Source organism: Acanthaster planci, linkage group LG05 (assembly GCF_054643075.1).
Source record: "Acanthaster planci isolate LZ-2023a linkage group LG05, COTS_SCS, whole genome shotgun sequence".
Taxonomy (NCBI): Eukaryota; Metazoa; Echinodermata; class Asteroidea; order Valvatida; family Acanthasteridae; genus Acanthaster; species Acanthaster planci.
In genome coordinates, this window is record NC_141781.1 from 1678976 (window position 1) to 1702463 (window position 23488).

Sequence of the window (23488 nt, forward strand, 5' to 3'; positions counted from 1 at the left end):
CGTCCATGGTGAGCTTAATCACTCGACGGCTCGATACCTACCCGTAGAAATATACGAACTGATGTCACAGGGGTGGGTTGTTTTGAGGGGATTTTTTTGGTTTTAACCTGACCACCTTGACTGAATGCAGGTCAGTACCAAACTCTAATAATTTAAATGAAAGGAACGGTAAATATATATACGTATACTTACTGGCCACATTCGACTAAATTTCCACGTTACACTGGAAATGGAAAAGTCGATTGTAATGTTGGCTTATGTTTTTCACCGAAAAGAAAATGTTACCACATTCTTTGACAGCCATGTTACAATTTGATAAAGTTTTTTTTAGAGTTAGCCTGTGGGTGCAGGTGTTGATATTTTGATCAGAAGTTTCTGTTCGTCATGTTCATCTCCGTGTATCTACAAAAAAACCATAAAATGTGCGAACAAGTAAAACCCCCGACACCCTTTCTCATTTGGCACAATTCCAACAGGCAGATTGTCAACGTTTAACAGTATTATAAACAGACGCACGTTTTCGCGACCCGAATCATAAACATGTTCCTGACGTCACAGCGATGTCTAGACCCGGCGCCCAAAACGCAGAGCCATAACCTGTTGCCCCAGTCGACGGAGACAAAGAACAACACAGTAGACACTTGTTGTCAAACGTCTTTGCCGCGCAATACTGTAACGGTCTCACTTGTCTGATTTTCGTCAACTTTATTTTGCGTGCGGTACCGCTGTTCGTTAGCGTTCTACTGTTGCACGCAAGATCAGGGTACCATATACAATCCATTATTTTCGCGGCGCGTGCTGCAAACTTGTCAGAGCCATGTGGACTCTGCATTCTTTTGTGCCGACCTGGTGACGGCAGACATGACAAAGACACTCTCTTCTGTCAAGAGGAAGAGCGACTCCGTCAGGCTCCAAATGCTGCTACCCTGTAGAATTTTTCCCAAAGGACTACAGGGCTATGCGAAACCAAGCCGACTCCCACTTTTATCGTGAGGCTTGTATAGGGCCTAAGTACTTCACATATGGCCGTGCGTGAGGAAAAGTAAGCACAGTGGATAAGTGAATGTGTGACAGCACGTGCTCAATTATCCGTTGAACCTGCGCAGCGGAGAAGCGAGTACACTGGAAAAGTTAAGACCGTGACATAGGCATGATTTTATGCTGCTGCTCTCTCTGTGTCTCTCTACACACATACCAGGATCGAGAAAGTACCCTCTTTAGATTCGTTACATGTAACAACAAATTTGGGATTTGCGGGTACACCATGAGATCTATATCTTTAAGAAGAGGTGGGGTTCTGAAATGAACAGAACGGGTGGGTGTTAACTCGTCGTTTCGTCCAGGATCCTCTAGCCGTCCTCAGGGCATCCTGGTCAAAACGTCGAGCTAACACTCACCGGCTCTGTTCTTTTCAGAACCCCATCTCTTCTTGAAGAGATAGACCTTATGGTGTATACCCGCAATGCCTTACCATATGTACTACTTCCACCATGTAAAGTTTCTAATCTTACGTAACAAATTGAATACACAAGAGACTGTATTCAAGTGTCGGAAATGTTGAATTGGAGACTTAATTTAAATAAAAAGCTTAATAAAAGTTTAACTTTTCAATTTGAGAAATACAAGTTCAATAAAAATTAATGTCAGAATAATACGAAATTAGTGACAAATTTATCTAAACGTTTAAGCCACATTAAGGAACCTGAAAACGAGGCTGGGAACCCCAAATAGTCAGGCACCACCTGTTTTAACAGATTGCATTGATTACGATAGACGCAGGAAACATCATATAAAAGGCTCCCCCATTACTAAGGTCTATTCACATATTTGAGAGACGTCAAAAAAAATGGGCAGTTTCGATGTGCGACAAATTGTCAACCAATGACTGATTTTGACTGGTAACCTATATGCATGAAATATATACCAGGCACCAGGCAAATTCGTCAAGCGGTTAACAAATTGTCGCTGATCAAACTTGCCTTATGCATATTTGGTTATTTCCGCCATTTTGAGCAGGCGATGAAACCTACTCGAGTCTTTGGTTCTCCAAAATATTGTTTGGTCGGCACAATGACGTCACTCAAGCAAAACTGAAGTTGCGAAAATGCCAAACCAAAGCAGAAAGTTTACGTGCTTCTGGTCAGATGGCCACAACACATCCCAGGAACCGGCTTTTATCGCCATAAAACTGAAAGTATTCCCACATGAAAAAAGCTGACTCGACGGAGTAATTTAGCAAAGCCATTTTCACTGACGAGCGATGAAACGAACGCGCGGTGACGAAAAATGGTTGCCGCATCACGTCAGAAACGTACATTTTTTGCTGGAAATTGGGGGAGAGGTCATACAACCCTCATACCCCCCCTCGGGATTTATGCCCATTTTTCACATTATACAAGAAGGGGAAACCGGCTCAGTATGCCAATTACTGAGTCTTCGCCAGCAGCAAAAGCTCCGTACAAGAAGAAACGGCTGCACAAGCGCTCCACCATACGAGTCTGTCCATGCACGGTTTGAGATACCATACCTAACGAAATTAGCCTTAGGAAAAATGCCCAGGTTATATTGCGTGGTTTCCGCTGTCATTGTGAAGAGTCCTTCAGGAAATTGCTGTTGTGTTCGCTTTTTAAACTGCCAGGAATATCCTTTCTCGCTTGCTATGCCTGGGCCCTTATTAAAAGAAAATGGTGTTTGTTGCTTTTTACTAACACAATACGTGTGTGTGTTCAAAATCAGTGCAACCTTTAAACAACATATGGACAAGATAGTATTTATCCAATATATAATCGTGATTTAAACCAGGTCGTGCAAAGGACGACGAACAAGTCACTCTATTGTTGCAGCGCCTGTAATGCACAAGCACGTGACTAACTTAAATTCCTGCCATAATCAATTTAAACATTAACCAACACACTACAAACATTTCTAGTTCGTGCCACTTAACATGGTGTTTTCTTTATTTATAGAAGGACAGCGTTGATTGATTTGCGCTTCGCCTGTGGAAGCTTTTCTATGCTTTCATTCTCATCTTGCTGGACATTTAGACGAATTTGAATTTGAAATCATTAAACTAATATTCCGTTCTAAATGCTGAAGGTTTCTGGACGTTAATATTCACGGACAAACGTGGTCATGGTGCTTTTAGAGATTAATAGATCAGGCTAAAGTTGAACAAGTTTGGATCGCGCTCATTCTATAAAAATAGGCATGCGTCTGATATTCTGAATCTGAATTTACGAATTTCTTTCCTGGGTCAAAAAGACATTTTTATCGGCCACTCTAACCCAGAAAAGTACAATTTTGACCTCAGAAATGACTGAGTAAATATTTAATCAGACTTTGTATCAATTGGACACTTGAGAAAAAAATATCCGGTTACGTTATATATATATGTAAATTTTTGTGAAGATGTCATGTTATAAATAAATTTACACGGTTAATTGAAAACCAGTTCGCCTTATTATAATTAGTCAGTACTACTTTCGTTGACGTGCTATGTTCCAAGAACAATACAATATCTTATTAATGTTCTTTAATTTTTATTGCATACGTTAAAAAATAATCCAGTTTTCGGGTTTCCAAGGAAACTTTGTGAGCCATAAGCAATTTTGGAGAATCAGAATATTACCGGGCCCACTTGCATTTCGAAGGATAACTTAAAACTAATGAGACAGAAGCGATACCCAGAGAGAAGTGTAATTACACGCCTACTGCTTCAGTAGTCAACAGCATTTTTCTTTGAACCGAATTGGGGTTTTCCCATTATTTTTGCAATAACAACATTTCAATAGTCAAGCAAAGACAACCACGAATAGCTTTACTGTCACAGTCATAAATTATGTAAACAGAAATACGGAGTGAAGGCCACAGAATGTTTCATAATAATCAATAAAATAACTGTATACGGGTAGGCCTATACCTGCGTGTTACATAACGTGCAAGGACTAACTTGCGTTAAATGTTGGGGAGGAGGGCCCAGGGGCGTGCACACATTTTTTTGAAGGGGGCGGCACAGACACAAAAAATAAATGAAAAATAAAAAAGCTGTATTTCCACGGAGATTATTCACAGATTTCAAGGGGGGCGACATCTACCGCTGGTGTAAGAACATTAAACGTTTCCAAAACATGTAAGAACAATTTTCTTTTGCGTCAAATATCAACTTTTCATTATCCAATAGCCCCCTCCAAATGACGTAAAACTTAATATTGATCCAACGGGGAGAACGCGAAGTTGTTTTTGAGAACATATGTATAGGGCCAGATAAATTGTGTCATAGATCCTAGGCGTCAGTCTTACGTCGACCCTGTATAGTCCTTTTGAGGTATCAGCACACGATTCAGGAAAGCGCCGAAGCTTAGAAACGCTGAGGCCTACTGAGGCTTCCAAGATGATCTGTAAACATGCAGTTTGTATCTTTCCCAAAATAGAAACTCAAATAGACGCAAAACTGTGTATCATGATACACTGTAGTATGTTTGTAATGCCCCCATTTTGGGGGGACCAGGAATTTTCTGTAGGCTCGAGATACCTTGCTTACTGACTACTGGGTATGAAAGGTGCAGGTGCTAGCATGTATCCATTTTGCTGCACGCCCATCATCCATCGTATAGCGGTGAACATTTGCGGGTATCATGCTGAAGTGAAATGTTTGTATTCTAATGTGTGTAAAGAAATTAACTAAACCATTTCAGATCCCAAAAGTAGCAGTGAAAACTATATTTCTGCGAACAGGAAATTGAGTTTTATTTTTAAATGTTTTCTCGCGAATATCTAAAATCATTGCAGTCCACTAGCTGAAAAATAACATGATAATGTTTCATATTTGTGGGCACCGTGAGAGTTGTCAAAATAAAATCAATATTTTTTTTATTTTTTATTTTTTTTTAAATGCTTGTTTGAAAAAGTTTATCGAATTAATTTCAACCTTTCCATATTGTTCTCTTTCTACAAAATAAAGCAATCAACACAAATCATTTCCTATAATACCAATTCCAGTTGTGAGTTTCGTCAAATAATTATATTCACGATCGTGTGACCAAGACACATGGAAGCACACCTACATAGCTACAGGCATCAGTCATCTCTGACGTTATCAACGACGCTGTACTTCAAGGTTTCCAGATTAATATTGGACGCTGGGACTGAGCATAGATGTCGACGTCGGCTCTACGCTAAGTCCCCTGTCAACTGCCTAATGACATTTTGGTCTCGAACCATCGGCACAGGGATTAAGGCAGGGGACGGTAAGCCCTGCAATGTCATGCGACACTGCACGACGACACATGCAAAATGGTTGGACCATTTATAAACTAATCCTTTCAGTCACCCGAGAAATTTGGGTATTGTTAAATTCTATTATAATTCGATTCATAGATCGGCAATAGCTTTATCAGGTGCATTAAGTACAAATTAACATCGGGACTGTAATTGGCTTGTTAATGTAGAGATGGGAATTTTTGGTTGTACAAGCACTGAGTACAGATAACGAATCATTCATGCGGGAACTTGCATATAACCATTTATTGAAGTTCCTTTCAGTGTACTTACTCCCTTCAGTGTATAGGTCCCAATGAGCAAGATTGGACATTTTTCGGCCAAGATTTTCGTTATTTAATTGATAAGGCCACTTTTAGAATGATTATTTCATCACATTGTCATCGTTTTTAGAGTAGGGGAAGTGAATATTTATTCTTAGTTCATTTTACAAATGATAACGGGGGCATACGTAAAGTGGGAAGAGCGGGCACACGGTTTTATCATCTTACGAGCATGCCCTGGGCCTCAGCCCTCTTTGATCAGTGTCTGGAAAACAGCCCTTTCTCTCTCTCGTTCTTTTCTAAACATTGAGTTACTATTGCAAGAGGCATAAAAGAGTTCAGAGTTATCGGTTTTACGTATCTTGTAAACTGTACAGTAAATTTTGTATTCTATTGTTAACAGTTGATGTCGTATCTGAGCAATTGCGTAATAAGGGTGTAGTGGATCGCACAAAATGCTCTGATAGGCCAAAGTGATGCTGTGGTAATGTTTAAGAATACTGACAAATTTTAAAATACTTAGCAAACCTGACAGTCAGTTGAGAATATCGTATATTGGGACTTTAAACGTAAGCAAATGAAAAACCAAGGAAACCTCACAGATTACTAAAAATTGAACCAAAACAGTTGATTTGTTGAGAATTTTTTTGAGAATTCTTTTATGGTAGGTCTTATTTGCCAGAGCATCACGTCAGCCCATTAATAATTTAATTAATTAGTTTTTTTTAATTCAGTACATCCTAATAATAAGACCATGTTCTACTTGGTTCTTCATAATACGCTGAACAATACACGGTGAGGCATATCATAGCGATACTTCAATTTATGAGGAAATAGTTTTTGCCGTTGGGCAACTCAACCACCCAAGCTCATTTGATTATTCATATATTTTGCCAACCCCGCTAGATTACAAGCAGAAAGTGTCACACCAGAATTGCTGAATATATGAAATTGATATAATTCTGCTCTAAAAATACGCATGGATTCCCCTTTGAGGGAAACTCGTAAAAGCGGTACCATGGAAACCCTCTCAAAATCATATAATTATGTCTCTCGTTAATTCCGAAGAGTGAAATCAGTCACGGAACGATTAAGAGTCAAATCACTCTGAATTTAGATTGGAAAAGCTTGAAACGATGCATAGCTTTCGATGCATAGAAACTAACTTATATGGAATTCTGATGTACCTTGGTGAGTAAATTTCGCCCACATTCGTCTTGCCAAGTAACGGTCGTCAGATGGAGTGACTTTTGAGAGAACTGGATCGTATATAGAATATATAGAGAGAATGATATCAAGTCATCGTAATCGTAATTCCGCGATTACAATAATGCCCACTTTTCATCCATTCTTTCCACGCACATTGAATTTTCTTGCAAACCATGGGCTTCAAACATCCTGAAACCGGCAGTGTTATAGAATGCGTGGTACGGTAATTGTAATCGACCTCGTGTAAATTTCATGTCGGCTGATAGTGCTGACCTTCTCCTCCAGCATCATCGGTGCATTCGCCAGCATCGATTTATTGCCCGATATTGTTGCCATCACAAAAAAGAAACAATTGCCGTACGTATCGAGGAAGACATGTTGAGAGCCATGGTGGTACGGACCAAACATCATGACAAAAGGACCATTGTCTCGCTGTCATTCACTGATATTGCATACCGTAATTAATTGCCTTAATATTAGTCTCCTCAATTATTCAAAGCGAGGCGAGGTTTAGAGGGCTTTTCGTCCAGTTTCAGATCCAACGCGGAGGGCGCTGTTGCCCGCTTAGCGTGACTGCAGAATATCACCTTCAACAGCAGAATCTTGCACACGTCGTAAAGAAGCTCGACGAATTCGAAAACCGTGCACATAGAGATACCAATCCAGAGGCCAACTTGACCGCCAAGATTACTGATCAGTCCGAATCCCTGAGATGAAAGAAAGAAAAAATCAAATTTGATTCATTCGCAAGAAGAGGCTGAGGCTCTTGGTGAACCTGGTTCGAATCCCAACCTGTTTATCAGGTAGATATAGTTTCCTTTATACGGTGGGGTTCCCAATTTAATTGTCTTAATTCCAAAAGAGTCAGGCTTTCCGGACCATCTCACGCGGAGCGGGGCAGATCCACCCCAAAAACTCGCTTGTCCCACACCCAATCTTTTTACTCTTAACCCTAAAAGAACCGGGTTATTTTGGCCTATCTCACGTAAGAACTCGGCTGCGCTGAAATCAATTTTTTTCGAAATTTGGCATTTGGCATGTATGCAGGGATGCCTTGTCAACAATTATGAAGTTTAACTTCAATCAGATGTATAGTTTTGTTGGTACAGTCGTTTGAAGTTCAAGGCTACATGTGTGCCAGCCCGTGTGCATTGAGCACCGCATTGAAAAAGTATACATTTTTGGTGGGCCTAATTACTGCTATGCAAGAACGATATATTCAATTTTCACCAAATTGGTGTCAAAATGACCGCAGAAAGTTATTCTAAAAGAATTCTTAATGGGGGGGGGGGGATTCCGCCACGGCTCTTTTAGGGTTAACGTGCAAGTACATGGACACACTGTGTAATCATTACGATACATGAAGTTTCAGTTCAATCGCACGTGTGGTATTGTTGCAATAACAAAAAATTAAGAAAACAAAAACCCTGAGGGCTCAGTGCGAAAACAAAAATGTTCTAGGACGATATTGAAGAAATTGTTGAAGGAGGGTGAATTCCTGCCCCAGCTCTTTACGGTTTGAGATGAAGATACGACCATTTCTGCCCTTTCTGAATTTGTGGCGGCAAATAAGCAAGTTTGGATGTTCGTGGCATCTCGCTGGAGTCCATTTTAAGTTTGGTATAGGCCTATACGTTGATCCACGGAAAGACGACATTGGTCGGTAAAATTAATCAGTTTGATCGAATAACTACAATGAACGTTTTTAAATATGGTTGTTTGAAAGTTATTCTTGACTCAAGAAAAAATGGACAAGGAATTGGTATTTCTCAACTTACATCATATTTTGGAGTTTGTGTAATCATTTCATAATTCAATCGTTCATAGTAGACTTGAAGTTTCAAGACATTGTTCCTGTAAGCAAGGGAAAAATCCATGTCAGCGACCTCGCAGCATAACGAGGGTGCAATCCGGTTCGTAAGTGACTTCGTCATTCACGCTGACGCACCGCTGCAATCAATGAGCTGATTGCCGGCTCCGATCATTGCACGAACACTGAAGTTGCGCGTTAAATATGTGCAGTGGACGTGGTTTCAACTAAAGTGATGTGATGTGATGTCCAAATAGGAATCGATCGCCATTAAGCACAGGGTAGCAAATTTGAGGTCTGCAATATTTAGTTGTTATAGGCCTATCTGGAAAGGAACTCTTGGCAAGTTCTCCAAGCTCAATAGAGACGATATCCCATATTCTGGACTTCTGATAATATGCATATGCATAGTGTACTTAGTTCAAACGTATAGAATTGATGCTTGAAACGTGTATCAACGATTTGATTGCCAATACCCCTTTGTTATTTGAATGGCCAGCATCAAACCCAACCCAACTCAACCCAAAAATGAGAAAACATGCGCCGTACTTACTGCACGAAATTTGCATCATTGCCTACTTTGGTTCTGAAATCGTCAGATATCTGGCGCAAATTCTCCAAGACAGTGGCCTATTGCAAAAGGTTTTAAAACATTTAGTGTTTCACAGGTGGCAATTCCAAATTCTATTTTAGTCAGTTTCTTTGTTCATTCAAAATATAAATTGAATCATAAACTGAAGATGTCACATAAACAAGTCGCTACCAATAACCTATTGTTAAAGACAACAAACGTGTCCATAGAACTGAATTGAATGTGAATTATCTATTGAATATAAATAGAACAAGCTTTGGCATGTCGACCTCATAAAATCTATAAAAAGATATTTTGACCAGATGTCCATGCAAATTGAATTCAGGCAAAATGACCAGCATATTTTTACTATTTCTGGTATCTTTATTGTACATATTCAATTATGTTAGCCTAATGCCAAGTAATATCAATTGCTTTACTTGTATCAGGGACACTTCACCTTAAAACAGGAATCTTCACACAAAATAATCTTGAAGACGACCACAGTGCTCATTGCCTTCTTCATATTGATCTTTACAACTATTCAGGGACTAAAATACGACTCAGATTTAATTAATCCAAGACTTTAAAATTTGCTGTGCATCAACAACTTGATAAAGGTAAAAAAGGTATTTCCATGTTTAAATTAACCCGGACAAGGCAGATAATTATATTCCCTTGACCAACAAGGACAGCACGGGCGAGAAAGATGGAGACAAGTCTGTCAAATGTCTAAAGAACTTGACTGGGTATATTTAGCTGCTGGGCATTAAATTTTGAAGGTTACATTCAGAGTACATTTGACATTGACTAGTGGTCAAAATTGCCACTTCCAACATTTCCAATTCATTTTCTTCACTCAAACGGAACCTTCATCGACATCTACTATATATCTCTATAAAGATATCTCTTTCCAATAATTCCCAGCAACACACTACCTATGTGATGAAAATTTCCTTCAGACATTCCTCGTTCATCAACAAAGGACTCACGGATGTGGCATTAAATCTTTTATCTTGGTATAAAGAATTAGCCCACTGCCTTCTTGCACTTACTAACGCATAACAGAAAGGCTGTCACGCCGGCTGAAGTTAAATTGGCGCGCTTTCTCCAGATTAGACTCAAATGAAAACTTGGCTTTTCAGGTAAGTGTGTTTCGAATTAAGATTAGTGATAATGGTGGGTAAATTTTTACCCTCACGAGTAGAAGTAGCAGGCTAGACGAGAGAGTAGAGCTGAACAAGTCAACTGGCATTAAGATAGTCCTGCTCTCCTCGGAGCAAAAACTCCAGTGCACTACGCGTCCGAGGACGGTTAATTGGAAGCGTAAAAATCATTTTCGACAGGGGGCGGCTCGTGTGAATGGAAGAAAACGGAAACTTACCGCATATTCCGAATTAGGCCAGGCTGCTGAGGATACAGTCAGTTCGAAGGACGATTCCCTGGGGGGTAGTGTACACATTTTATTCACACTTTGAAAGCCGTATAATTGTCGGTTTCGTCGTGCATCGCAGAAGGGTTATATTGTTGGAATGTAAAGCGTGTGTTAGTGGACGTCAAGGGTAAATCAGGAAGCAAAATATTTATTTTTGTAGAGAACCTGGGAGGGGGCAAAACTGTTATGGCAGGCCATAACATTTGGACATTTCTTTATGTTAATTTGTATGGCCTTTCAGAGGGTTGAGGCAAATTTAGGGCTTTTACACGTTTTAGAGGGAAGGAAAATGAAAGAGAACCCTGAAAAGGGCCTTTTTCTCAGTCTGTATTTGAAAAAAGCCCCATCCTTTTTTTGGGGGGGGTATCCCGCTATAAGCTCAGTTGTCCCCTGGATCCGCAAGTGAGGTGGAGAGAAGGGATCCTTTCACTTGGAACTTTTTGTACCAATTGATCAAGAACAAACTTAGTTGGAATAATGGAAAAACGTATTCTACAACCATATCAGTGGGGAAATAGGGGAGTCCACGGTGCTCATGGGTTCAATCCTTGCGTGGAAAGATGTTAGAATGGACGAAACACCAACAAAAGCGGACTCTGCACTGGAATCGCTGCTTTGCTGTCCGGACCAACTACGGTATAAAGCAACAGGATGGAAGTCCCCATCGCTTGGTGTCTGTCACACTTTTCAACACTAATTGGTCTCTGCTACGTGGTCAGAGTCAGGGCACTGAATCACATGACACACATTCAACTCACTGGCATGGCGACGTGCAATTACATTCGATCTCATCATTGGCATAGAGGTGTTCTACTGCCTCCTTACATGTTGCTGGAAAGTTAAACGAAATGCACAGTTTATAACACCAGAAACACGGGCTTTTCAGTCTTCCCATAATTCAGAATAATATCGAGGATTTGATCAGCGGAGGTTATGCCAATTCATGCATATATTATTTCAACAGGTCGTGTTCAAGAACTTTGAGCAAAACCACACTTTCAGCAATACTGCACTGCGAAAACCGCAATGCTGAATCATCTATCAGATGTTTATTTGTTGATATATGACACAACTTGAAATGTTGTGAATTACTAGAAAAGTGTTGCGTCCTTTCAGCAAAATCAACTTCAGGTGAAGAGTAAAACTGAATATTTGAACAACAATGAGGACATACTTTGTGAGCTGTTTGTTGAGAGGCACGGAATACGATCGGCGAGGAATCGGAATCGGGTATCTGCGCAGTCACATCTCTCAAAAATCTCCTCATACAGGCAATTCTTTTGACACGCCTATTAAAAAAATTGTGCACATAATTTTAATTAAAAGTGAACAATTTATCCCGTGGCTGAATCATGGGTGAGGCGTAAATGGTGTCACCATTATTAAAATAAATAATAAAAAAATCCTGGTATCTATATCGGACACAAAGTCCTCTTAAAAAGATGCCAGTTGGTTGGCCAAGACAACAAAATAACCCCCCTCCGGCTATCGAAATTGAAATTAATCAAAGCAGTGTATGAGATGTGTGAGATAAATACGTTCTAAACGTGTAGACGAAAACTTGACAACTGTAGACACCTGCATGATTTTACACAACTGTTAATCAACAACCCCTACACGGTATATTTGGCTGGCCTCGTTTTATTTCCCTTGACTTATTAGTCTCGCTTTAAAAATAGCTTTAGAATTCTCGACCTGGCATCATTTTCCAACTCCAGCTTGCCCATTTAGTTTGCATGCCCTCTGGAAGTGTTAACTGTTTTATTTTTACCTCCAGGCTGTAATTTGCTCCGAAGAAATCAGAGAAGACAGTCTGGGAATCGTCCGAGTCTCGCTCCGTGCAGTTCGTGTACGGATCAGACTTTCTGTCTATCTCGACCTGTGAACAGATTGAAGACGGAAATTGTCTGTCCTGGGCTGCGTGCATGCTAACAATGACCGAACTGGAATTTTACGAATTGCATTTTGATTGAAACTGGTGAATCAATATCGTATTGTTGCTCTCAATTGCTTTTATTCGGTCTTGTCGGTCCATGCCACAATAGTGCTCTCTCTATTTGTAAGTGACTGTCTTCTACCCTTCAAATTAAACGACCGTCTCTGTGTTCATTGGGGGTAATCTAGAGAAAAAAACCCGATGTCGCGAGAGGACAAAATGAATAACCCCCATCGTTCTTCGCTCGCTCGTGCTATAGTCTCATTCAAGGCCCTCGGACGGCCCTGCTCTAAGAGCACGGCGCTTGTAAGTAGCTTACGCAACGTCCTCAGCAGCTCCGCATCGAACCCACCGACCCACCTTTCTTATTCCTATTGAAGTCAGCACTCCGGGGGCGACATTTATACCAGCATCTTCGGGGAAGGGCATCCGGTACTGTTGATCGATGACAACTCGCGCCCCAGAGGCTTGCTGTATAGATGGAATGTACTCTGTCTCCTCCAAGTTCAGCTCAAGAATCAAGCCTTCCAAACAAGAAGCAAAAACGTGTTTGAAATGATCCCTCAAACATGGTTCACCTTCAGCTTCCTAGTTAGAAACAGTGAGTACTGGATCAAAGTTTATAGGGGACATTACAAAAATTAGCTGGGTTTAATAATACAATAGTCTGTCGACTTGTTGAAAGTACATTTAGGACATGTTCTTTACGTGGAATTGAAAATGGCTATAAAGCACAAAACTTAAAAAAAACCCCGGAATTGTTTATGGACGCTTAGATCAAAGATGTTCTCGTCTATGAATAGATACAATTTTTTCCTGCATAATGGGATCATATACCTCGCCAAGTGTTGACGTTTATTGCCATGTTTTTTTTGCGGATGTATGTGGTTGGTTCCCGGCGCAGAGTTTTATGGAATGAAAATAAGGTATAAATGCAAAATGAAAGCCTGGACCCCTCGTCCCTGTAACATTACTATCAGGACTACTTGTGATGTTTTACGGTATAAAAGAAATGATATAAGATTTTTTGATTATTGTTTATGGGCCACTACAGCCAATGATTTCTTCGATTTCTCTCACCGTAAAGTGGACCAGGCTTGCTTGATGTTTGGATGTCACTATTCATGCCAGCATTGAAGGTGTAACAATTACCATACAGGTAGTTGTGGAAATAGGAGAAATTCCTAGATCATACATTAAAAACCACGGTGTTAGGATGAATATCAAAACTTTCTTGTTTGTGTCTGTTTAAATTTATTGTCAGAACTCTCATAGTTCAAACGAGTGAATGTTTTGACCAAAAAAATTCCGCAATAACTACTTTTATTAAGAAGGAAAACACATTTTAATCAACATGTGCCATGGGCGCAACAAGACTTCGTTTGCTCCTAGCTGTTTGGTTTGCTCATGTGTTTTATTCCTCCATGGTTTGCTTAAGTGAAAACAAGCTGCAGGTGCGTTGCTAGTCTTCCACCCCAGCCGCAACAGCGTCCACATCATGGATTATCGTAAAAGGATCAGAGGCGGTTCAGGCTTTAATAATATTGGTTTACTTCTAGGGGAGGAAGAAGTGTTGATCTTACATTGGTCCGCATGGATAACCCTTGTAGCTGCAGGCCAGTAACATATCATCAATCGAGTGACCGAAGTTCAGTCGCTTTCCGTACTCAGTCTTGGCAATGGCATCAGCTACTTGATCGAAAAGATCTACATCGCTCTCTTTCGCCGTGTAGTCGATGTTATCCCAGTTCTGGTATTGTCTTTCCGAGTTCTAGTGGGTTATATCGGAACATTAGTAAGCATAAAGTGACAAACATAAGACATGGACATTCTGGGATGCTAATTCAAAGAAAGCCTTCGTAGAAGCTAAAGGTAGACTCATGCATAACACCTTCAGAAGTAGCATGTTTCTGATGTTAATTGAGGAAATGTCGACTAGCCACAAATTTGAAGGGAGGGGTATTTTGAGTGAAGGCTCAAGGTCTTTCACTAATTGGTCTCTTGATGGCGTTTTCAACCCGTCAGGAATCGAGGGACTTGTGAGGACAAGATCCCTATACTGCTTGGCAGGATATAAAGTGGCTAGCTGCAACCATCAAAAATGTCGGTTTTGTGGTTCATCTATAGACTGGTTTGCCTTTTAAGTCTGTTTGCGTAAAAAAATAGTAAGCATCCCTTTTCCTGTCCTACAACCTTACTAAATAATTATGAGTTACTTTCACTTTCACTACACCGGTGAAGGTCCCCTGTGCTTTGCGTCCATAACTTCCAACTCAATATAAACATCTAAGCAGGCTTGAGCTGGGTCTAGTTCCCAGGCAGTTCAGGTCGAGCACCGACAAAACAGGTAAAACGTTTCTGCGGCCAACGTCGTAACGAGAGCCCTGGATCAAGACCGAGACTTAAATTGTCTGTGTTTGAGGAGCTCTCAAAGACACGACCAAGATGATACCGAATGGCTTAAGTCCTCGGGCAAGAAAGTGTTTGAAGAACTTAAACAAACATTCCACGTTTGCTGGGTATTCAATGTTAGGTATCGTTCATCTCTTGTGGCATACCGCTCCAGTCAGTGGGGCTTGGCACAGCAACGACATGTCACAGCGGTGCTATACGCCTGCACCTTCCATTCATGGATTTCAAGCATTTCATCTGGAGTTCAATCAGTTCTAATGAAAGTGCTAAGTGACATCGAATTTTTTTTTTCCAATTTTAAAACTCCATTTTCATGTTTTTTTTTTCCCGACGAGCCAATGTCCTCTGGCTTGTCCAAAGATATTAAATGCAAAGAAAATCCTCAACCGAAAGTAAGTTCTGACATGAAAATCTGCCAATGTTATGCAAAGGCTTCTGTTGGGGCAACTTGACATTAAATTAATTTGTGTGTCATTTGTGGGTCTAAGACGAACCTGCCACTCATCAACAATCTGAGCAACATTGTGATTGTCATGCAGGAGACTGCCAACACTCCAACTCATGGTTAGCGTTATTTACATTTGATAAGATAATATGGCTGGATGAGAAAACAGAGAAGTTTGTGTCGTTACAAAACGATTTCGTGTCATCAATAAAGCGTCCCCCAAACGCTTAACTCTTACGGGACATCACTGCACAAACCTTCAAATCTCTATACTGACTTTAGTATATTTCAAGATACTAGATTACAAAGGGATTTTAAAGTATTAACTGCGTTACAATTGATAAAATTAATTTCCGGATCATGAACAAAAATGACGCATTATTTCGGGAAGAAGGAATGGTTATCATCCTGTCATTATATGCCGTCCCAACTTACCGTGCTCGTGTCTCGTTTCCGCCTCTCAACTTCTTTTGTTGGGATTCCCACTCCCGCTGTGACCGCATTCGTTGCCATCTGTGTACCTCCGACAACATGGATTGACGCAGATCCTGCAGGACTCGCACTTGAGACGCCAGAACTCGGAGAACTGGCGTCCGTCGATGTTGGTGTTAGCTGATCACGCTCTGAGCTTGCCTTCAGGGTGTGCGTGTCACCTGTGGCCGTTAATCCAGCTTCTGTCGCCGGCAACAATTTTGTGACACTAGAGGCTGTCCCTCCGAAAAGCTCCCCGTCTGTGGAGTTGACAGACAGTTGATCTGATGTCACCTTGGGTATCACAGCGGTCACTGCTGTCCAACTGCCATCGGTCGACCCGCTGGTCTCGCTGTCTAGAGACCCAAGCAAGATTTCTAGCTCCCTGCTGTTACTTAGGGAGGAAGCTTTGACCGGGTTGAGATTGCAAATGGTGACAGCAGGAAAGTCAATTTGAGTCCTGGGAAAACACGAGAGGATGTCAAGTGCTGGATTCATGGAGTTTTACCACAAAATTTTAATGAGTGGATTGGCTATTTTTTTACGAAATGAGAAAATAGTTTGTCGCTTCCAACTTGTAATTTGCTTTTCAATTACAAGCAAATTTACTTTTTGTTCCAAATGATAAGTTCATTTTATTGGGCGGATCTACAAGTCTATCTAAAGGAGGCTTGACAAAATTACAGTTCAAAGAATGTTAGATAGGACCATTATTGGCTTAAAGAGCCAAACGTAGGTCATTGGTTTGTCTGGTACGGTACCAAGTCAGAATTTTGCAATGCAACATTCTCAGTAAGCCCTGGGGAAAAGGGAGCAAATAAGGGGAACCTGCTAAAATCGTATACATTACAACTATCAAATTAGGATGTCTGGATGAACCCATGCTGTAAGAATTCATGATAGGTTTTTACCACTCTCAAACTTTGCTGCCCGAAGTCGTATCCTTGATGCAGTCGGTCTAACACAATAACAGCCTCAGCTGTCGTCACCCCACAATTTTAGGGCTTCGAGGCAACAAAGTAAAGTTGCTACATTCACTGGCGAACTCCTTTCGGCAAGTTTAATGTTCCCGTAGGGACTAAAATTTGAGTGCTTTTGAAAATGATAAACTGGATTGTAGTATCGAGCTCAATACTCAAGGGCAACATTGATCATTCACTGCTTACTTGTACTGAATGTTGATGTTGACGTCCACTTCCCACTGGAAATAGGCATAGACAAGTTCGTAGCACTGCCACAAGAACATCCCAAGAGCCCACACAAAGAGAACGGACCAAAAGCACCGCCGGAACGGGTTGCCTGCGCGGTCGATATTTGGCAACCCGTGCGCGCTGGTGTTACCCATCAAATTCTTAAACAAAGCGCGTAGACTTCGAGCGTCATTCTCGCCACTTTTCTCGTCCGCCATGGCTGATGTTGGACGACCAAAACTTGTGTCCAAGTTTTTTGATTAATCGAAAGTCTGACACAATTTTTCGTTTATGTAACTTGTTGGTGACTACAGATAACTGAGTTTAAGGAGGTGCCACGTACTACTTGCCAAAAGGACTGACGTCACACTCATTTTCATATTCAAATACCATCTCTTGTATCACACGCTAACTTGTTTGTAGGTCAGCTTAGAGCACAGTGCTTGAGTGTTGTTACTATAATCAAAGGTAAATAGCCCAATGAAAGTGTATAATTATTTTGTATCAATAAGCAACGCTACTGATATATTGATGGGAAATGGTGTAGAAAATAGAGAAAAGTTTGCTGTCGTTTCCAACTTGAGTTTCAACAACTAGTTTCGCGAACTGCGTCCTGGTTTCGAGAGACAACTATATTGCAATGACCCCTAAAATACTTGCCACTCTCACAAAGACCTTGTTTATTCAGGAGGAGTTTCTACCATGTTATTACATGTACAAGAAATTATTAGCAGACACTCAGATAAAACGGTTTCCTTTGTAAGCAGTTTCTTGGAAACGTGAACATAGCGATTAGAATAAAGTACTCTGTACTTACTATTGTCCCCGATTTCAGCTTTACAGGACGTAGTCCTACACTTTTCAGTATGACCGGAAAATCCAACAGACATGATTAGAAGATGTTCTCTTGCGAGAGTTCTCATGTAAGGTGTTCCGAGGTTTTGCATTGTTTGCCGTCATTATTCGATAAGCTTGTTTCTTGAAACCAGTTGTTGTAAGCAAGCCCCCATGCTTGGCAAATATCTATAAGTGTTGACAGAGGCCATGCTCATTACTTAACTGATACCCGGCTTAAAAAGAACTAAACATCTCCTTTCAAGGTTTGAAATTATCTAAGAAAAAGGTGTAGCCTCGAAAGCATTGTAAATATTTCTGCATCCGAAATGTTGAAACGACTACGCATATGTTCCTTCTATAATCGGTACCTGCTGTTAAGATCGTAGACGTTCCCTGATAATTTCCAATCTTACAGCTGGAACCCTGTAAGGTGTGGGGATGTGGGGTTCAGTTTTGCGTAGGTGCGTATGTATTATTTCACATAACTCCCTGCGCGGTTGCCGCATTCAGGCATTAAGCAAAGTATATTGTGCCTCAATGGCGTATCCAGGTCGGGGAGGGGGTGGAATATCCTCCAAAACAGCCGTCTTTTTTCCATCCATAAAGAAATCCCCCAAAGATGACAGTATACCATTTCTAGAATGCTGGTGCTATCAATTACTTTAGACTAAGAAAGGAAAAATGTCTCCTGGAGAATATAGTTAGAGAAGGTGGGAGGTGCAACGGTAGATCTTATTTAATATACTCGTGAGCCAAGTTCAGCCGACATCATTTGAAGCTTAGCATACTTCACACTGATGAAACAATCAGGACCATTGCTATTTCTTGTAAAGGCCAATTTCATTCAGAGAACACAGCGACGGTTATTTTGTACCAACATCCTAAGAGATCCTGGAAGACCAAGAGTGACAACGGAGCGACAATGGATTCGAACCATTACTGAGCCGAGGTATAAAGCTCTAGCCGATGACGAGAATTTGTTTTTACTATCTGAAGTCTCAGGTTTATTTCGTATATCACCGGCATTCAATGGGCTTCGAGCTGGACCAAGAAAGGGCGTTATTTCCTTTGCAACGGAGGCTCCTTTGGTGTAAAGCAAATACGCCAGAAATGTGTCCGTCGAGCTCTTATTAAAAGTTATACACAGAATATATTCTATATTAAAGAGTCCTGAGAACCATAGAATTTGAGAATTGCAGAAAGGTGGCGCTGAACCTCCGGGCCCGGACTCCAATTCTGAGCAATTTGGGTGCAATCGGTTCCGAAAGTGGCACTATAATTTAGCCGTTTTGCAGAGGGGTGCATTTCCAAAATGGCTACTTTTCCGGGCAGTGAAATTTCCTTCATTTTAGGGGTGGTCTGCTTTGGTTGAGAATTTCTCAAAAATTCATCGATCAACCCACTAAAGGTTGAAGGGAAAATGAAAGAGGATATGCCAAACATCATTTTTCTGTGCAGCCTGAACACCTGTAAGAATTGTACTTTTAAAACAATTTTGAAATATGATTTATCATTGGTGTCTATGGGAATTTATCTTTAGGGGTGCGACCGTAATAGACGTCATGGAGAGAAGGGCGCTCACTTCATCGCTATATATTTTCATACAGTATCTCTAGGAAAGAATTGTTTTTTTTGGAAAAAGCAACAATGTCCAAACCTTCCAAAGGTTCAGGGCGTTTAATACTGTGAAAAGATGTGACACTGCGTTAGCCTTATTGTTAGAACGAATTATGCAGTCATAAACCGTAACTAATTTACCAGCAGCATATCGGAATGCCACGCCCTTAAAACGCCGTTGGAACAGCACAGAAACACTTTACACGTTACAATGATTATGATTGCATATGTTAATGAAACAGACATCTCTGACGAAGAACTTTACGACCGTCCACGTCCATGGATATACATAATTGGTTACTGCGTGCTCAGTATCATAAACAAATGAAGCGTTAAAATAAACCATGTACCATTTTCACACCAGAGTTGACAAATTATTGTCCGTAGACTGGTTTCGCGTCGTCTCTGCTGTCGTGTTAGCATTATTTGTGTAGGCAAAGGGCGCCCTCCCATCAACGCTACTGATGGCTGATGTCCCGTTGTACTCGAACACGCCAACACCACGAATGATGAGGTCGTGTTCCCTTCTCCACAGCCAGACGCTGCGACCGAAGGTGGTAAAAATGAAAATAAGGCCGAGGCCAAGGAAGGACGTGGACAAAGCGGCAGGCACCACACTGAACTCGTGAATGATGTACAACGTAAAAGCTAGAGAATTAAGAAAAAAGAACGGAAATTGGTTGAGTTGCATGTATAAAAAGAAACATTTGGGGCAAAATGAATAAATCAGGACTGACGGGTTACATGACTATCAACATTTTCGATGGCTAGAACAATTTGTCTCGGGAATCATTCTACTCACGAACATCCTTTGCGCATGTGCGTTTCCAATTTGTGCAGCTCGAACCAGTGCTTAAGTGGGGCAGTTATGTAACTGCATCTCCTCATTGGAAAATCAAACGTGGCTACAATCTAAACAGTTCCGGTTCTTCATCATTCATTCAAACCACTAACGCCTAAATACACGTAGGCCACGATAAAATGGACAGGGTTTCAACTTTCTCATCATGAGTATTCAAATATTTCCACACTTACTTGCTATGAATACAGGTATTGCGGTAAAGAAGGAACTAACGGCAAGAAACCGCGTCCCTGATGTGTCTCCCAGGAATCGACGGGCTCTAGCAACAAACAACAAAAATCTTGTCAAAAAGTAACATTAGGTAGTATGGTAGTCATGTGTCTGTACTCTTCCAACCTTGAAGCCTTCGAACTCATGCCACAATATTGTAGTGACTTCAACATTCGATGAACAAATAGTACCAGCGGTCGAATTATGTCAGTTGCGACATCTCTTTCAGTAGCCTACGAGATGTTCAAAATTAGCCAGTGTATAATTTGTCATTTGACTCGGACCGGCCAGCCGACCCCGGCAAGCTCGGTGGTCGAGTGGTTAAGACATCTGCACTAGTAAGCAGGAGGTCGTGGGTTCGAGTCCCACCCGAGTAAGCTTATGAGGTTTTTTTCGCAGGTTCTCGGACAGGCACTGAGCATGCAGTGCTTATAAATATACGTTGGGTAAGGGCAAACCCGTTATATATAATATAATTTGTCAGATTGTTACTTCTTTAACACCTGTATCGAGATGAGAAGATAAAACTCAATAGGATTTGATAGAGAAACGTTTTCTAACCGTAAGAGCTGAAAACTAAAATGTTCACGAAAACCATGCTGGGGGGTGCATATTTCTGACAGCGTACCTTTCTTCTCCTTGTGGTAATTTCAGCATCTTGGCTGCAAAATAACACTGGGCCGTGCATGACACCACGCTGCAGAAACACAGCATGACGCACAGGCTGGTTAGCACCACGCTGGCCTCTAGGAACCGCTCCATCCATACCAGCCCACCAATCCGCTTGGACGCTGCTTCAGCCGTCGGTGGGTTATCCTGTCTGATGCTAAGCTGGATGAGGAGAAGCACGGATAGACCTCCCAGGAGCATCGAGATGAGACTAAGGATGCCCAGAGCCGTGATTGTCTTGGTGATGCCTGGATCCTTACCGGTGAATGTCAGACGAGACAGACTCATGCTGTTCCAAGGATCCGCGTGTTTCAGACTCACTGGAGATGTTGGGGCTTCACTCATGCTTTCTGTTTACATGAACATCATCTGGTGGTCAGAAAATTCCCATCAACTGAGTTTCCCCGATAGAAAATAAGACACTTATGCTAAAAACCATTTATCTCACTAAAATACGTCAATCCAAAGAAAAACAAAGGTCAGAAAACCGACCAACCTACCAATAATTAAACCACTGCACTTCTTACCCCATCAAACTATGATGAATTCATCCGTGCAGCCAACCCTCAAAACCAGTAACCAATCAATTGCCAACTTCAGTCAAATTGACAAAATGACAATCGACTACACACTACAAGAACCAAACCGAAACACAATCCGGTTGTCATCTAACTTTCCCAGTTATGTGTCCACGCATGTGCAGTACATTTATCACAGAAGACTCGGATTAAAATCATACCTGGTTTTAGCTTTTATGTGCGCACAATACATCAGAAGTGACCTAGTGACTTGGACAATGCTTGCTTTGAAGAACGGAGACCGTTTCTTAAACGCGTTATAATTTTAAAGCTTCAAGGGGCGTGCACCAGCTTTGTACACACAACCTCCAAGGCACCTTGTAACATGGCAGGTCTAAAGCAGCCGGTTAAAGGAAATCTCCTCCATGTTGATGGAAGGAATTCGTGTTCGGAATGGCAAGGAAAGAAAAGCTGAGAGTGGAAGAAATTAGTTATACTCACTCCACAAAACCGAATATCCAGGTTGACATTAAGTCTAAACGGCGTCTTGTTCGATGGCTCCTTGCTAAACTTGGAGTACTATGGTGTTGGAAATACTGTCCGGGCCTTAGTCAAGGACTACTTTACGGTGTCTTTTCAACTGAAGCAGCTCAGTTGCATATGTCCAGTGTCATCCATGAAGTCTTTTGTCGAAAAGTTGGATCTGAAGGCTGTTTTTACTAATCCGCTCCGAGCTATAGCCGGTTCATTATATGAAAAGATTTGAGGAGCTCCAAGTCGATACGAATGCACCAAATCCGGGCGGATTTGGTGTGCATTTCACAATACCCCACAGAGAACCCTACTCAGACAGAGTAACAAACACTCACATTCTTTGATCTGTCAAAGTTGCTTGAAATGAATTTCACGACGCCATTTTGTATTTTAGTCAGCTGTTGTGTACACTCGTAGGGGTCCATCAGTCCGGGAACTAGGCTTGTCAATTCAACAGCCAAGCCCAAAGTAAACAAGAAACGATAACAAGAGGGATAATAGGCCTAGAAAGAGCGCGTAAAGGTTGAATAACGCGGGGGCTGTCGAGCGAGAAGGCCCCTTGTACGTGCCTGATGTGGGAAAGCTGTTGAAAACAACACTAACATGGGTCTCTCAACTTGCAGTCCCGAGAACAAGTTTCACTATTTGTGTCATGTAGAACGTTCACCAGGGGCTAATGATTAATGTACAGTCACAGGGCTACAAGCAGGTGCGCCAGAAAAATAAGACCATGCTTGAATTCGAATTCAAAGTTCAATTTGTCACACACACACCACACAAATTTGAAGAAGCTGGATTCAGCCACGTAACTCAGCTTCGAACGACAGCCGTTGAAAATGTTCTAAACATTGCCTGTCCTTGCAGCTTTTTCTCCGTGTTTGTTGAAGTTCTTCCAACTGCCTCAGGCAAACGGAGAGTGTCGTTCGCATTCAGTTTACTCTAATAATAATAATACAACAATATATATGAGATATAAAAACCCCATACCTGAGGACGTGTAAGTCCCAGACACAACGTCCTCACCCAGAATTTAAACACATTTCTAAACACTTTTTTTGTACCCACTGTTTAAAAATACACGTTTACCCATGGAGGAAGGAGGGGATGCGTTTAGGAATGTGTTTAAATGCTTAGCAAATTTTAAAAAGCTGAAAATATACCATGGGAAAGCGTTTAGAATTAAAACAATTTCCTGCACACATTTCAACGAACATATCATACA

The 23488-nt window shown here is 41.2% G+C and overlaps 2 protein-coding genes across 5 annotated transcripts; both read right to left on the reverse strand.

Moving 5' to 3' along the window:
• Positions 1 to 5499: 5499 nt before the first annotated feature.
• Positions 5500 to 17634, reverse strand: LOC110985880 (epithelial sodium channel subunit gamma-like). Its single transcript, XM_022247316.2, has 12 exons — positions 16996 to 17634; positions 15794 to 16289; positions 14085 to 14272; positions 13582 to 13685; positions 12862 to 13025; positions 12337 to 12444; positions 11740 to 11854; positions 11324 to 11396; positions 10515 to 10572; positions 9113 to 9189; positions 8528 to 8603; positions 5500 to 7456 (listed from the first exon to the last, which is right to left on the reverse strand). Exons 1-12 carry the CDS (start codon positions 17235 to 17237, stop codon positions 7235 to 7237), a joined length of 1923 nt encoding a protein of 640 aa, XP_022103008.2. The 5' UTR covers positions 17238 to 17634; the 3' UTR covers positions 5500 to 7234.
• Positions 17635 to 18832: 1198 nt separating this feature from the next.
• Positions 18833 to 23284, reverse strand: LOC110985874 (uncharacterized). 4 transcript variants are annotated; one of them, XM_022247310.2, is made up of 4 exons: positions 22602 to 23284; positions 21174 to 21564; positions 20509 to 20594; positions 18833 to 20121 (listed from the first exon to the last, which is right to left on the reverse strand). In XM_022247310.2, the coding sequence occupies exons 2-4, from the start codon at positions 21557 to 21559 to the stop codon at positions 19829 to 19831; spliced, it is 765 nt and encodes a 254-aa protein (XP_022103002.2). In that variant the 5' UTR covers positions 21560 to 21564; positions 22602 to 23284; the 3' UTR covers positions 18833 to 19828. The 4 variants fall into 4 exon arrangements, with proteins under 4 accessions (XP_022103002.2, XP_022103000.2, XP_022102999.2 ...); XM_022247308.2 differs by having other exon boundaries at positions 21174 to 21583; positions 22602 to 23281; XM_022247307.2 differs by having other exon boundaries at positions 22234 to 23275.
• Between the last annotated feature and the right edge of the window lie 204 nt (positions 23285 to 23488).